The sequence below is a fragment of the Camelina sativa genome, chromosome 7 (assembly GCF_030686135.1).
Source record: "Camelina sativa cultivar CO46 ecotype springtype chromosome 7, ASM3068613v1".
Classification (NCBI taxonomy): Eukaryota; Viridiplantae; Streptophyta; class Magnoliopsida; order Brassicales; family Brassicaceae; genus Camelina; species Camelina sativa.
This window is the reverse complement of record NC_141886.1, coordinates 3,767,763-3,783,905: the sequence shown is the minus strand read 5'-3', so window position 1 is coordinate 3,783,905 and position 16,143 is coordinate 3,767,763. Positions and strand designations below refer to the sequence as shown.

The window sequence follows — 16,143 nt, the reverse complement described above, 5'->3', positions numbered from 1 at the left end:
ATTTTCAATTAATTTGTATTTATAAATTACATCCATAATTAGTAATAGAATCGAAGAGATTTTTATTATTAAAGAAACTTTTAAATAAATTCAAAAAAAAAAACTTTCGAATAAGAGTTTTTTTAACTTCAACCATATAGTGGTAACTGGTAAGGAAATAAAATAACCTTTTCACCGTTTGTTCAAAAAACAACAAAACTGTAAGCGTTACCTCCGTCGACGATCAGACGATTCTGCTATTTGGCTTAATAGCTCGTAACGTTTCCTCTCTGACTCTGACTCTCTCTCTCTCTCTCTCTCTCTCTCTCTCTCTCTCTCTCTCTCTCTCTCTCTCCTCTCTCTCCCTCTCTCTCTCTCTCTCCGTCCTTCAAAACCTTCGAATTTACCGATTGAGCCACTGCTTCCTTGATCCTTGTCGTGAGAAATGGAGCTGACGATGGACATGCCGGAGGTTCAATCTCGAGAGGAATTCGTTAACATGGACAGCAGCATAGTGATTGTTGAGAAGGAGGAGTGTATCGAGGAGGAAGAAGATAGCGACGACAGTTCAGTGATTAGCGGTGACGACTCGATCGGTGATAACAGTGGTGAAGATGATATCTGCGGTGCTGGTGTAGCGAATGCGGTGGAGGAGACGACGGAGAAGTTGGAGGTGCCTGAGGAATTTACGAAATGCGTTATGGTTCTAACGTGCGATTCCACAGTTGAAGGTGGATCTTGTGATGTGTACTTGGTTGGTACTGCTCATGTATCACAGGTATACTATCCTTGTTTGGTTCCATAATCAGAAATTGCTGTTCATGAATTGAAACTTGGATTTGGTGACTGATTATGTAACGTTGGGCTAAAAGATGAATGGTTTTGATTTATTGAATGAAAAAATTGAGGAAGATAGGGTTTACGTACTTGAGATTTGTTTCGTTGTTTTCTGCTCTGTTGCAGCCTCCTTTGTTTGCAACTCTTTCCCTCGTTGTTTTCATATTTGCATTTTTTTTGTTTGGTAGGAATCATGTCGAGAAGTTGAAGCTGTAATTAGCTCATTGAAACCACAGGTTCTTCTCCTAAACAGTTCATTGAAGACTGAAGTGTTATTATATATCTTCAATTTTTTTTATCCAGCTCTTAGTATTTGGCTGATGATTTTCAGGTCGTCTTCGTGGAGTTATGTACAAGTCGATTGTCTATTCTCAACCCTCAGGCTTTGAAGGAGGTTCTTATTATGCCCACTTCAGTTTACTTGGCATTTTATGGTTATCGTTCTTTCTTTTGCTAGAAGATGATAATCACTATTGGTGTCTCTATATGTGTCAAAATTCTATTATTAGAGAATGGCCAATGTTTTCATTGAACTTTTTTTTTTTGAATTTAATGTTAAATTATATTCAAAAGAAAAATAAAACGTTTTTACAACTTGTGCAACATAGTTTGAAGAATAAATGTGTTGAAAATATTAGAATAGATAAGAGGTGTTAGGCTCGAGATTGCATCCAGAGTTGAAACCCTTCATCATATCGCCGATCCCCCATTAAAGCTATGGCAAGAAGCTGGTCTCTGACCTGCCTATCAACCCACGCAATGATGGTGTCCGCAGGCTTCGGTGGCTCACCATGCCTACGACCATTTCGTTCCCTCCAGACCGTATAAACCACTACTTGGAATAAGTAGCGGATTAGAAAACCTTCCACCAGCTGAAGATTCGAGGTAGATATGTGAGCAAGAAGGAGGGACCAATCCGTGGTATAAAATGTTTGCAGCAGGCCTTTAGCGAGAGCAGACCACACAGTCGAGACAAACGGACAAGCAAAGAAGAGATGATCCCGTGTTTCTAAAGTAAGCTGACAGAAAACACAAAGTCCTGCTGCTTGCCCATTCCACGCAACCATACGAGCACCAGTTGACAACCGATCCAGAACCGCCAGCCAGACACAAAATGAGTACTTAGGCGTTGCATGACCAAACCATATTCCCTGATGCCATGACACCGTGCTTGATGTAGTACGAGTATGGTTCCAAGTGTCACGAGTTGAAAACTTATGTCGATAAACATCATTTTTCCCTCTCCAGAGTACTCTATCCTCCTGCTCCTGACGTTGCTGCCACTTAAGTAACAGACAATCCTCTATGATATTGAGATGGTCTGCTCGGTGCCGCCTAGACCGACGGCGAGACCACGCCGCTGCCATAGAGCTCTGCCAGCTGATCCCCAAATCTAGAACACCTCTGTTTCCTACCACATCAGCAAGCGTACCCAAGCCTGACCAATTATCAAACCAAAAAGATGTGTTTTCCCCATTCCCAATCTCCACTTTACAGAAAGACTTTGCAAGATCACGGTACTTTAAGAGTTTTACCCATATCCACGAACCCAGACTTGTAGTATTCTTGATTGACCAGAAGGAATCCTGCTTCAGCAGATTTGCAGAAACCCATTGAACCCATAGAGAGTCTCCTTTTGAAACTAGCCTCCATATCAACTTCAAACAACATACAACATTAGCCTCATGCAAAGATCTTAAGCCAAGACCACCCTCACATTTCGGTCTGCAAACAACCTCCCACGCCACCTTCGCCTTTCTAGTACTCATCTCCATGCCAGACCAGAGAAACGCCAAAGACAGGGAGTTGATCTCGTCGAGACACTCCCTAGGCAATCTATACGCACCCATCCAAATGTGCAAACACTCCAGAGAACAGAGGATATCAGATTATAGCGACCAGCAAAAGAGAGAGAGCGAACTGTCCAAGAGCCAATCTGCTTCCTGATCTGTTCAAGTAAAGGGGCACAGTCGGAGGTGGTAAGACACTTGGTGACAAGGGGAAGCCCCAAATATCTAACCGGCAAAGAGCCTATGACAAAGGGAAGCGATGCAGAGTCAGGTCGATGGTCGATGTCCCCTGCCAAGAACATAGTGGATTTCTCCAAGCTGATATTGAGGCCAGAGAGCTGAGCAAACTTAGTGAAAACTCCAATAATACCCTCAATAGATCTTGCTTTACCATCCGACAAAACCATAAGATCATCGGCGAAACTAAGATGAGTAAGACCAAGTGAACGACACCGAGGGTGATATCCAAACAACTGCTCACCTGCCGCCCTATCCAATAATTTAGAGAGCACATCCATGCATATGTCGAACAAATACGGAGATAAGGAGCAGCCCTGACGAAGCCCCCGAGAGCTTCTGAAAAACCCTGCCAGCTCCCCATTTACTTGAACAGAGAATGATGCAGTAGTGACACATAACATTATCCAATGGATGAACATCGGTGGAAACTGCATTGCAGAGAGGACTTTAGAGAGGAACGACCACTGTACTGAATCAAACGCTTTTGAAATGTCAATTTTTATAGCACAGCGCCCAGAGATGGAATCTTTATGATAGTCCTTCACAAGTTCAGTAGCCAACAGCACATTCTCAATCAACAAACGATCCTTCACAAATGCAGACTGGTTACCAGAGACAAATTTTGGAAGCACTCTCTTAAGTCGATTAGCAATGATCTTCGAAATGACCTTGTAGATCACATTACAACAAGAGATGGGCCTATAGTCTTTCATTTCTTGTGCAGAGACGTTCTTAGAGATTAAAGCAAGTATGGTAGAATTTATACCTTTAGGCAGAAAACCCTTAGCAAAAAAAGATTGCACAGCCAGGACAAACTCTGCTCCCAAAATCTCCCAAGTTGCTTTATAAAATTTCAAAGTGAAACCATCAGGACCAGGTGACTTATCATTAGGCATGGAGAAAAGGACCTTTTTTATTTCCTCCCCAGAAACTTCTCTAGTTAAACTCTGTTGATCTGCTGCAGAACAGCGGAATGGTAGTAAGAGCTCCATCTCCTCCACTGTTGTGCCCTCAAAAGTTGTCGGAACTGTCTGCAGAAACGCCCGGAAGTACCTTTCAGCTTCAACTTTTATTTCCTCAGCTCTCACAACCATTCGTCCGTCAGGTCCCATAATCTCCTTAATAGAATTTGAAGCTTTTCGCACAGTAACAGCTCTGTGAAAAGCTTTATTATTACGGTCCCCCACCTTCAACCAATGCAACTTCGACTTTTGTTTTAGATACTTTTCCTCCAAGCCCGCTAAGAACTCCCAGCGCTTGTAAGCATCATTCTCCTCAGCCATCATCGTAGGAGAGGGGTTTGTAAGGTTTGCTTGTTGCTTTTTGCATAAGTCTTCAAAAGCATCCTTAGTCTTCTTCACCAAATTACCTAATCGACGCTTCGCCAAACTCCGCAGAACTGGCTTTAACCCCTTTAGTTTTTTTGAGAACCGGAAGAGTGAGGACGTAGATAGAAACAGAGGCTGAGTTTCTCTCCAGTACCCAGCCACTAGCGGTCGGAAATCCTCCATCTCAGTCAGAAGATTAACAAACTTAAAAGGCTTTCTCCTGTGAGCAGGATTAGCTAGATCCCTCTTTATCATTACCCGGCAGTGCAAGTGATCAGAGCATCCTCCTGCAGCGAAAACACTGTAACCCTGGGAAAACTCTCTTGTCCATGCAGGATTAACTAGGACACGATCCAACTTTTTTAGAATCAAATCATTATCCCTTTTATTACACCATGTGAACAAAGGTCCGTGGTAAGCCATGTCGGCAAGAGAACAATGGTTAACTACCGCTTCGAAATCACGCATACCCCCTGATATTAGCGGTCGAGCATCAACTCTAGAGTGCTCAACCAGGTCCAACGTTTCATTAAAATCACCCAATATAATCCAAGGCTTACTATGTACAATGGGCGAGTTATGGTGCTCACGCAACTCCTCCCATAATACTTTACGAGCCTCGACTGTATTCAGAGCATAGACGAATGAACAGAAAAACTCTTCCGTTGTATCATCAAGCTTCACAGAACAAGTAATTAGCTGCTCACTCTTATAAAACGGATCCAACCGCACCGTGTCCTTCCACATAACCCAAATGCGACCCCTACTATTGAACTCATAATTCGTTAATATAGACCAACCCGGAAACAAATGACTGCCCAACCTCAACGCCTTGCTTTCTCGAACCCTAGTCTCCAACAAACAACCAAACTGAAACCTATTCCCCTCCAACCACTGTTTTATTACGGAATGTTTTGAAGATTTGTTTAGACCGCGCACATTCCAAGAGAAACCTGACATTAATGCTTAAGAGGGGCCTTCTTACTCTGATCTCCAGGGTTAGTCCTGGTGGATTGAGTAGAAAGAGTTGAATTTCGCTTCTTTGCCGTTTTTGTGCCCCGAGGCAAATACGTCCTGAGCTGTACCAGCGCTTGTGCATCCTGCTTTACAGCTGCCCCAGTGCGTTGGATGGGAGCCTTAGGATCCTCTTGATTCTCTTCCCTAGACTGTGGAACAGAGACCCCAACCTCCTGCTGATCAACATCCCCTTGAACCTCTACAGAATATTGGTTGGCATCCTCTGCCTCCCCAAGAACAGAGTAAGAGTTTTTTAGCAGCGAACCTGCTCCTAAATCCGACAGCTCCTTCTGCTTAATAGGACTAACCCTGCCAGCTGATTTCGGCGTAATCCATTCATTTGTCACAGTGACTTCTCCTGAAGCCATGTTAGTCGCACCCTGAGGCACCCCTAACTGACTCACAGAGCCGGGAACTAGAGGCTCTGCTGTCAAACTCTCAGAAGCAGGGATCGGAGTCGCAGTAATGAGAGCCGGAAGCACCACCTCCCTCTCAGAGCCAAGAGCTGAAGGAGGAACAGAGGATTGAGGCTTAGTAGTCCTGATGGTAGGGTCCACTGATTTAGTTTGTGGAGAGGGATCTGCCCCGGGAGACAAACACGTAGTGCTAAGATGTCCCCAGCGATGACAGTTAGAACAACGAGGTGGGAGCCAAGGATAACTGTACAGAACAGTAGTTTCAACTTCTCCCTCCTCCTCACCCGAGATGATGTACTCCCAAGGCAAAGCCTTTGTGAGATCCGCTTTCACCATGATTTGAGCTTCATCAAAACTAACACACTCGTCAGTGTTGGAATGCAACCGAATCAGCTCCCCTACTGCACTCGCAAGAAACTCCAAACCCTTCTCTGTAAACAAAGTGGGTGGAACGTTCTTGAGCTTGACCCATAATGAAACTGATTGCATAGCTGGCTGAGTCTCCTCAGTAAAGGGAGACCATTTTGAGACAATCATAGGTAGATCCGCAATGTTCCACATGCCACGACTCAACACCCTATGCCGCAAACCCTCACTTCGTATCCGGAACTTGACTGTAGACTCATTCACAGCATAAACGTCAATCAATGATGTACGATCCCCAAGCCTCCAGATCTTATTTACTATCATATGAATCTTGCCAACATGAGGAGCCTTTGCGTCTGCAAATTTCTCCACCAGAAAATCCTCCCACAAGGGCTTTGCGTCCTCAAAGACCTCCCGCGGTACTACAACCTTCGACTTTCCATCGACCTCCGAAACTGGAAACTTTTGTTTAGTAAACATTCGTTTTTGTGCAGCTTGCAGAAAGATTCGCTTTCCAGTAGGAGCCCCCACCACAGGCTGTTGCGACGACACTGCCTTAGAACCCTTAGATCCCTCTTTTACTTGACTGCCCTCCGACGAGACTTCCACAACCTTCTCAGAGATCCCTTCTCCATGATCTCCCTCCTTTTCGCCCCCGCCCTCCACCGGAAGACGGCTCGGGGAAACCGCCGACGGCACCATACGTGACAAGAACGCAAGAAACCCTAATCGCCTCTTTTATCGCCTTTCCTTATTTAAATTTTTTTATTTTTTATTACTCGCCTTTCCTTTTGTTTAGTAAACATTCGTTTTCATTGAACTTCAGCATAGTTATCTATGGTTTTATTAGCTCTTCTATCCATGATTTTTAATTCTGGCATGGTGTGATTTTTTTTTTTTCGAGGCGCCGTCTCTGATGGAAATGATAGGCATGTGGAAGAGGAACCACAACCTATTTGGAATAGTTTACGGATGGTTACTTGCAAAGGCATTGCTTCCTTGGTTTAGATTTTCTTTGATTAATTGTAGCTTAAATGGAATTTCCATACCAATAATATTTTACCCATGGCTTTTGATGTTTAGATGGCCAATAAGCTTGATGTTTTTCCTGGTGCTGAGTTTCGTGTGGCATGTGAAGAGGCAATGAAATATGGTGGCAAGGTGGTCTTTGGGGATCGTCCAGTACAGGTGATCTCACTTTGGTGTTCACATATTAGTTTTAAATCTTTCTTAATAGAAATGTTATGAATTGCAATCTCTGACATGTTTGATTCTTTTTTCTTTTTTTTTTTTAAATTTTTTGTTCCAGTGAGAGTATTCAATTTCTTTTTGTATTTCCTTGAAGCAGATCACGTTAACGAGAACATGGGGTAAGATGCCTTTATGGCACAAAATAAAACTACTGTACGGCATAGTATTTCAAGCTGTCTTTCTGCCCGATTCTGAAGAACTTGAGAAGATGGTAAAAAAAAAAGTCATTTGCTTCCTATCTCCCATTTAAGTGATTCAATAAAAGTGAAAATATATTAGTGACGATAAAAATTGGATGGCTTTTAGCTGAAAGACATGAACGATGTGGATATGCTGACATTGGTGATTCAAGAAATGAGCAAGGAATTCCCATCACTCATGGAGACACTTGTGCATGAGCGAGATAAGTTCGTATTTCTATTCCTCTCTAATATAGCAGTTTGATTTCGCATGATTAGTAATCGTTGTGTTGAATTAGCTGTTAAGGTGCTCATTCATCATCAAAATATTGGAAAATGTCAACAGTTCATCTGACTTGGGTATCCTGTTTTTTTTTTTCCTAATCTGTTTGCAAAAATTGCATTGTATCTCAGGTACATGGCATCTTTATTGTTCAGAGTTGCAAGTGAGCATAGTTCGGTCGTGGCAGTTGTCGGTAGAGGGCATCTACAAGGTATCAAGAAGAACTGGAAACAACCTATTAAGGTTAGTAATTACATTTTTCTTCAGTTTACAAATTTCATTTCAAAACAAATGCCATAATTGTTCCCTATCAATGTACTAATGGTATTTTTGCAGATGAAGGAGCTGCTGGAGTTACCGACAATTAATTCAACTTATACTTTGAAGAATATTTTAAGATATGTGGTGGTTGTAGTCGCCGGGGTGGCCATAATTGCCGGCATGCATCATAATAATAAGTAAATAATCTCAAAGGTAAGAGTGAGTTTCTCATGAGGAGAATAAAAACGTAGGCAAATAACAGATGATGACATAAATTTCAATAACTGTTATAAACTTAAGCTGTCATGATTTTATTGATTTTATATGGCTTTAGGATGAATAATTTCACCAGAAGTTATATATACAAATCAATTATTTCCCTTCTCATGTCTCTCAACTCAACTATACTAATTTTATTTTTATTTTTTTTATTGCAATCATAATTTTCCTGTCTCTCATAATAAAATATAAAGTTTTTAAATTTACAGATATATCTATAATTCTTTTGTAAGTTTCCACTATTTTGCCTATTTATTAATTCTACTGAAAAATACCCAATCGAATCTCATGCCAAATTCAGTTACTATCACGAACAGAACCATAGTGTTGTAACAGACGCAAACACACATATACATACACAAGACCCAAGTCACCCAACTAAACATTTCAAAAACTATCATGAATATCTTATGCAGTCCAACAACTTGCATTCTCCACTATATATATGTGTCTGTGTATAGGTATTATTATCACTATTTTTTTTTTCTGTGTGTATATAATATACATGTGGCATTGTGGAATCATCATAGTTCTTTCTTCCCATAAACATACAAAAAAAAAACACAATTTTTGAATCTGAAAACATGATAGTGACAATTGTTTCTTACAGCCAAGAATTCACCATGGAAATTAGCGAGCAAGAATCTGTGTTGGAGATCAAGAAACGCTTAGGACAGTTTCTTCAGATTCCAACATCTTCTTTAACTCTCTTTGTCTCTTGTTGGGAACTCCTCGACGGTCTCGACATGGAAGATTATCCGATCATCTCTGACGGCACCAGAATCGACCTCACCGTCACCCCCTTTTTCACGGCACCGTCTTTTATAGTCCCCGCCGATAAAAAAATCGACGTTACCGTCAAGTTCACCGTCGAAGTAGACAGAACCGAAACGGTAAAGCGCAACGTGTTTACGTCCCATCTTATAACAGGGGTTTGAGCTTTCTTGATTAACAAGATACAAATGTTTCACAGGTGAGTAGCTTGAAGAACAAGATTCACATTATGGAGAATACACCGATAAAGCGAATGCAGTTGTACTATTCTGGGATTGAGCTAGCCGACGATTATCGAAACCTAAACGAATACGGAATCAGTGAATTCTCAGAGATAGTGGTGTTCCTCAAGTCAATCAACCGTGCGAAAGACGTCGCTCCGGTGAAGGAACTCTGTTTCTTGGTGCAGACGTCATCAAGTTTATTCAACGGTGCGAGGATCCCTGTCGAGATTAACGAAACTTGTACTATCTCGGAGATGAGAGAAGGTTTACAAGCTAACAAGACGTTGCCAAGAGACGAGTATATATTCGTACACAAGCAACGGATTATGCGAGAGAATTGTAGCCTTCGTTGGCATGGTGTTGAAAATGGTGACACTCTTTTCGTGTTTAAAGGGTCTATTAGTCCTGGAGGGTACTGAGATTTACAAAATTTAAGATAAGTATTCGAATAAATCCCTCTCAAAGAACTCATACTATGTAATGTAATGTAGAGGTATTCATGGGAGGGTTTGATTGGATTATGCTTTTTTAAACACTCATGGAATATAATTAAGTTTTAATGGAAGGGTTTAAGGTTAAGTAAACAAGTTGATGTTAGTGATTTGTACTAGTATGATTGATGTGTCAAAACTCGGATTCAAACTTATGTGATATATGTTGACAACAACAAAAAAACAAAGTATTGAACAACAACAAATTATTTTTTGGAAAGCACTGAATATTATGAATTTTTAATAACACAATGAGATGATTAGATTTCATAATTAAGGTCAATAGATAATCAAGTAAATATATATTTTAAATCCAAATGTTAGTTAACTGGTAATACAATATAATAGGTGAGTCCTACAAGTTTAAGATGTTATGATCGGTTTATTGGGTCTCTAAGAAAGTTGTTGAATATTTCATGACTCTATCATGAAAAATGACTGATGTAATATTTGGTTAAGTATAATCATTTTTTGATAATGTATATAGCATTTTCAGTAACTTATGTACATAATATTTGGTCAATTAGTTAACAATAAATGTGTTTATATAAAAGATTGAGAATTAAAAGATAGTGCGACTACTACCGGATATATGGACCCTACAATTTTAAGATGTTACAATCTACTTGTTGAGTTACTAGGAAATGTTTAATGTTTTGTTGAATAGAAACATTTTTTTTTATGTAAATAAGATAAGGGAAAATGTCATGAAAACCCATTTTGGGTGTGAGTTCTGTCACAAAAACATACTTTCCATTCATGGTATACTTTTCCAAGTTTTTTGCTTATGTGTCCACTTTCTTTTTACATTTTTGCCCTTACTAACAACTTACCTCTCTTTCTCTTCTTAAAAGTTACCTTACTTACCTCTCTTTGTTCTCCACCATTGGATGTATGCTCCTTGTTAGATTTGAAGATTGTTTGTGGATAGGAGACATAAGTTGAATGTAGGTTTGTGTCCCCGTGAACGAAACATGGCTGCGCAGGTAGGGATTACGTTGTGTGGATAGGGTCGTATTAATGCAACTCTGTTTGATGTTCGTGGATGGGTGTGATATCTTCCTTTGATTTGTAATGCAGGGTGAAGATCCGAGTTTCTGTGTGGTAATATCCGGTAGCTGGAGCTGTTCTGACGACGGCGTTTGGGGATTCAAAGTTGACAATAAACTTCTCTCGCGTGTTGTTCCACTGTCTTCGACCACAACATTAGGAGAGTTAGAAGTTTTTGTCGTTGGTGAATTCGGTTTGGTGGAGAAGAAGGCTAATCTGAGTTACTGCATACCAACGTTTATGGATTTGACGACGGGGGTGAGGACGCCTCCGGTGGTTGTGACAACGAATTTAGGACTTCAGTATTATATTCAGATGCTTAGTCAGAACTGTGGGTTGAATTTATTTGTAACATTTGAGGAGGTTAAGAAGAGAGGAATGGGTAACGATGCTGAGGTTTCCGATTGGAGAGAGGAAAGTCGGAAGAGACGTAGTTCGGGTTCTTCGTTTGGGCTTAGTAACAGCGGTAGTGAAGAAGAGTTTTTAGGGGAAGCCTCAACAGCCGGTTCGAAGCCATTTGCTTTTGAAACAAGCCAGGTTGATGAAGAATATATGGCTGAGTTGGCAGAAATAGAGGGAAAGATGAAGGGCAGTAAGGGTGTAGAAGATGGGGTTGGTCGTGGGATGACAAGTACACAATTAGGTTGTGTTGAAAAAATTGACGGATTGGAAGATAGTTTTGAAGATGTAGACGAAGAAGAAGAATCTGTTTTAACCGATGTAGCTGTGAGCCCAAGGAGCTATGATAAAGAGTTTTGGGGGAATTTCATTGGCGATCAGTTTGGTCGGGTGAACGTGGTGGAGTTTATGTGTAACACAAACTCCTGTTTTGATCACACTGTCTTAGTTAACGGAGCTGTTCCTTTAAAAGAGGAGAATAAAGTGAGGACAACTGGTGGTCTGGAACAGGTCGGAGTAGTTGATGGTGAATATGTTGATGTAACCACGTGGACAGGTGGTCGTGGTCAGGGAGTTGCAACTGCACTGGATGGTCGCAGGCTAGAAGATATAGATGACGAGGAGTTTGATATTCCTCCTCTGTTTGACGACACAGATTATGTTAGTTCTGAAATACCGGATCTTGATTATGAGGATGATGGGAAAGGTATCTATAAGGGTAAGGTTTTTGCAAATAAAGAGGATTGCCAGATAGCTTTAGCTATATACGCCATCAAGAACAGGTTTCACTTCACGCAGACGACGACCAAGAAAGAGTCGTTTGTAGTTAGTTGTTCTGGAGATAGGTGTGACTGGAGGGTACTAGCTTGTGAAATGAAAGAATCCGGGTACTATGTGATCAGGAAAGCTAATCTAGAACACACATGCCCAATAGAGACTAGGTCCAATTACCTAAAGAAAGCAACCTCGAAGGTGATTGCAGCAGTGTACAAATCGAAGTTCAGGGATCCTACTAAAGGACCGGAACCTTTGGATCTCCAGCAGATGGTATTAGAAGAATTGAGGGTCGATGCGTCCTACCGCAAATGTCATAGGGCGAAGGGGAAGGCTTTGGAAGGAATATTTGGTCCTGATGATGAGTCTTACGAGGATCTTCCCTGTTATCTCCATGTTTTAAAAGAAGCGAATCCTAGTACTATAACCGATATTAAAACTGAAGTGGTTGAAGATGGTAGAGAAAGGTTTTTGTATATGTTTTTGGCTTTTGGGGCTTCCATAGAAGGTTTTAAGAAGCTTAGGCGTGTTATTGTTATGGATGGGACTCATTTGAATGGGAAGTATAATGGAGTTCTTTTGACCACGAGTGGACAAGATGCTAATTTCCAGGTGTTTCCGCTTGCTTTTGCTGTTGTGGACAGTGAGAACGAAGACTCATGGACTTGGTTTTTTGAGAAATTAGAACGAATTGTTGCTGATAGTAAGAGCCTGACCATAATTTCAGATAGGTGCCCGTCAATATACACCGCGAAGAAGAGGGTGTTTCCTTTGTCACATCATGGAGCTTGCATAGTACATCTAGGCCGGAATGTTAATGCGAAGTTTCATAGTAAAGGACTTGCAAAACTTGTGACGAATGCAGCGTTTGCCTATAAGGTAACTGGTTACCTGGAAATCTATAGACAAATCAAAGCTAAAAATGCCAAATGTGCTGCTTTTCTGGATAAAATTGGAGCAGCTCATTGGAGTAGGGCTTATTTCCAAGGGAACCGTTACAATTTGATGACATCCAACATTGCAGAGTCTTTAAACAATATGTTAGGAAAGGGTAGATCCTGTCATATTATTGAACTACTTAAGTACATTTGTGCGATGTTAAGTAGGTGGTTTAGTGCGAGACGCAAGAAAGCTGAGAAGCATAGAGGGTTGACTACGCCGGAGGTAGATAAACAGATGCAGAAGAGCAGTCTATCTAGTTGGTGTTTGTGGTAGCAAAGTAGGCAGTCTATCTAGTTGGAGTTATGAAGTGGTTGGTTTATTGAATGGAAAGCATCATGTTTTGCTTGATATGAAGCAGTGTTCTTGTAAGCAGTACGATAGGCTGAAAATACCATGCGGGCATGCATTGATAGCAGCTGATACGCAAGGGATCCCTTATGGGACTTTGGTGGGTGACTGTTACAAGACAGAAACATGGAAAAGGACTTACGAAGGGATAATTAATCCTGAAATTTGTGATGCTGAAGTTCCTGTTGAAATAAAGAACCGTGTTTTATACCCTCCTAAGGCGCGACGTCCCGCTGGGCGTCCAAAAGAGAGTAGGATTCCTTCTATTGGTGAATTTCGTGTAAGTGGGCTTAATATGTGAGAAATCCTTTTTTAAATGTGTAGTGTTGGTATCCACATAAACATTTGTGTAACGTGCCAGGTTTTTTTGGATATGTTATGTTGTTTGCAGAGTAATGGACTCGGGAAAACAAAAGTGAATCGTTGTGGTAGGTGCAAAGAGACGGGACACAATCGAACAAGTTGTTCGAACCCGTTGCCATGAGGATGAAGGTAGACAGTTTGGCGGTAGTGTGGGAGAGCACTGTTTTTTGGGTTATTCTTGGGGTGAAGCTAACCGGATTAGGAGCGGATAGTAGTCAATTGGAAGTGTCCAGATTTGCTGTTTTTTTGTGGATGTAATTGGGAACACTGTTGCTTACATTGCTATCTTAGAAAATACATTAGGTATCCATTCCATCTTGTTTTAATGGATATGGTTTTATTTTGGGTAGTCAGTAACGGATTTTTTTGGTGTACTCTATTGGATTGTAATCGAGAAGAAAGGTTAGTAACCACGTTGTTAGTTTGTTATGGTTTGATGTGAAACTGAAAGTAAAATATTATGAGGTTAGGATTTTAGTATCCACGCTTTAGTATCCACATGGATTATATTATGCGGAAACACAGACGTGATATAATCCATGTGGATATTAAAAATGTGGAGAATAACAGAACATAATTCATGTGGATATTTAAACGTGGATGTTTGTGTTAGTCTATCATGTCACATATTATATCCACGTCATGTGCCATGATAGACTAACCACGGATGTTTGTGTTAGCTTTGATATACTACGGATTTTTTTGGTGTACTCTATTGGATTGTAATCGAGAAGAAAGGTTAGTAACCACGTTGTTAGTTTGTTATGGTTTGATGTGAAATTGAAAGTAAAATATTCTGAGGTTAGGATTTTAGTATCCACGCTTTAGTATCCACATGGATTATATTATGCGGAAACACAGACGTGATATAATCCATGTGGATATTAAAAATGTGGAGAATAACAGAACATAATTCATGTGGATATTTAAACGTGGATGTTTGTGTTTGTCTATCATGTCACATATTATATCCACGTAGATAGCCGCTGGTGCATATTATATAGATCAAAATAGTGATGTTAATGTATCCATATGGATTTTATTAATGTGGATACTGTCATTTACATGATAGTTGGGTGTACATGATAGTTGGGTGTCATTTACTTTAATCTGTCGTTCAGGTTTATGTTAAGATACATACTGTAAGGGTTATCCGAACCAAAAAATTAGATTATTTAAGATATGTATCCATAACCCAACCAATAGCAAGTGGGATTGAAGTAGAAACGTTGTCGTAGGTTAAAACACTATAAATGAGTCGGAAACGTTGTATCGTTTCGATCCCCGATAATTCATTGTATCGATTGAATCTGTCTATATGCATTCAATCGTCTCATTCTCCTTATGTGCCTGTTCGATCATGACCCCTATAAAACTCCTCTCATTGTCGACCGAAACTATTGTGTTTCCTTCAAGCAACAGTATCATTTCAAGAGTGCAGCAATGACCGGAGAGGGTTCAACAGCACGTCCTAAACGCTTCGCAGAGGAGCCAACCGCAGGAGCCAGTTCGAGCAAACGCCCCAAAAGGAATGATGATTTCGAATGGGAAGGGGAGGTTCTGGAGGCCATGCGAGCCGCGCTAACTAAGACACGAGAGGTGACCGAGGCGGAGACTAAGGATCACTACTTGGCAATAATTCATATGATGGAGGATCATTTTAAGAAAAAGGAAGAGAAAGCAGCCCTCCTTCATCAAGTGGAAACCATCGATGCAAAAATCCATCAACTTAATGAAATCATGTCTCTGGAAATTGAAGATTTGGTGGGAGAGTTGCAGAGTCTTGAGGAGTTGCGAGAAGTGGCGGACGCCGATTACGCAGGGTGTCGGGTTCCTCCTCCAATCGATTGATCGAAAGTTGAAGCTTAATTGAAGGTTTATTAGATTTAAACTACGTTCTTTCTCACAACATCCGCATTATTTCTAACCTTGTTCTACGTTTTTAATTTATCTATATTCCATTTTATTCTCAATCCTTAAAGTCATGGTGAAGTTAACGGTTTGGATACTATAAGATACGTATACATGTGGACACGTTTAATTGAAAACTCTTAGAAACGTATCCATGTGGACACGTATATATGTTAATTAGGTCTATCCACAACAGATGGAAATTATTGGGATATCTTTACACAAGTAATTAAAATGTGGATATTAAAATGTGGATAACAATAAAGAATAATCCATGTGGATATTGAAACGTTTATGTATTTGTTAGTTATCAAAAAAGCGAAGGTGCCTTCTATTTGGAAACCGGGTCAACAATTCGATATTTTAACATCAATAATGATAGAAGAGAATTATTTGAAAGTAACGACCGTTGTCAGATTAGGGAAGTTGCAAAATTGGACGCTTAGAGGTGGAAAGGATGAGGACATGCCGGTTCATTTGTGAATTGATGCGTTCTAGTGTTTGGTCGTGCACAACGGGGGCATCTACGACGTTTATCTCTGAACTTCCTCTGCAGATCTCCGTAAGCATGTCCCTTGTTATTAGTCGCCCACATTGCGTATGGATTGGCGGTTTGTAGACATTTAGAAGAGAAACAGTAG

At 40.6% G+C, this 16,143-nt stretch overlaps 3 protein-coding genes and 1 pseudogene across 4 annotated transcripts; 3 read left to right on the top strand and 1 right to left on the bottom strand.

Annotated features, from left to right (window-relative positions):
- Window positions 1-277: 277 nt before the first annotated feature.
- Window positions 278-8,329, top strand: LOC104700223 (uncharacterized). 2 transcript variants are annotated; one of them, XM_010415706.3, is made up of 9 exons: window positions 289-757; window positions 1,005-1,052; window positions 1,148-1,210; window positions 6,878-6,961; window positions 7,057-7,161; window positions 7,322-7,435; window positions 7,531-7,631; window positions 7,818-7,929; window positions 8,023-8,329. In XM_010415706.3, the coding sequence occupies exons 1-9, from the start codon at window positions 425-427 to the stop codon at window positions 8,146-8,148; spliced, it is 1,086 nt and encodes a 361-aa protein (XP_010414008.1). In that variant the 5' UTR covers window positions 289-424; the 3' UTR covers window positions 8,149-8,329. The 2 variants fall into 2 exon arrangements, with proteins under 2 accessions (XP_087312667.1, XP_010414008.1); XM_087456541.1 differs by lacking the exon at window positions 6,878-6,961 and having other exon boundaries at window positions 278-757.
- Window positions 1,470-2,469, bottom strand: LOC147940803 (uncharacterized). Its single transcript, XM_087456967.1, has 2 exons — window positions 2,352-2,469; window positions 1,470-2,254 (listed from the first exon to the last, which is right to left on the bottom strand). Exons 1-2 carry the CDS (start codon window positions 2,467-2,469, stop codon window positions 1,470-1,472), a joined length of 903 nt encoding a protein of 300 aa, XP_087313093.1.
- Window positions 8,330-8,801: 472 nt separating the features above from the next.
- Window positions 8,802-9,808, top strand: LOC104700224 (polyubiquitin-like). The gene is made up of 2 exons (XM_010415707.3): window positions 8,802-9,119; window positions 9,200-9,808. The coding sequence occupies exons 1-2, from the start codon at window positions 8,811-8,813 to the stop codon at window positions 9,641-9,643; spliced, it is 753 nt and encodes a 250-aa protein (XP_010414009.3). The 5' UTR covers window positions 8,802-8,810; the 3' UTR covers window positions 9,644-9,808.
- An 881-nt stretch (window positions 9,809-10,689) lies between these two features.
- On the top strand, window positions 10,690-13,712 carry LOC147940802 (uncharacterized; annotated as a pseudogene).
- The last annotated feature ends 2,431 nt before the right edge of the window (window positions 13,713-16,143 follow it).

Bases quoted from the DNA above. Each gene is read 5' to 3' on its own strand.
- LOC104700223 (XM_010415706.3), top strand. From the start codon at position 425: ATGGAGCTGACGATGGACATGCCGGAGGTTCAATCTCGAGAGGAATTC. The intron at 1,211-6,877 runs GTTCTTATTATG...TTTTTTTTCGAG, and splicing joins ACCCTCAGGCTTTGAAGGAG to GCGCCGTCTCTGATGGAAAT. The intron at 7,930-8,022 runs GTTAGTAATTAC...GTATTTTTGCAG, and splicing joins ACTGGAAACAACCTATTAAG to ATGAAGGAGCTGCTGGAGTT.
- LOC147940803 (XM_087456967.1), bottom strand. From the start codon at position 2,469: ATGGAGGCTAGTTTCAAAAGGAGACTCTCTATGGGTTCAATGGGTTTC. The intron at 2,255-2,351 runs GTAAAACTCTTA...ATAATTGGTCAG, and splicing joins GTCTGGGTTCGTGGATATGG to GCTTGGGTACGCTTGCTGAT.
- LOC104700224 (XM_010415707.3), top strand. From the start codon at position 8,811: ATGATAGTGACAATTGTTTCTTACAGCCAAGAATTCACCATGGAAATT. The intron at 9,120-9,199 runs GTAAAGCGCAAC...AATGTTTCACAG, and splicing joins AAGTAGACAGAACCGAAACG to GTGAGTAGCTTGAAGAACAA.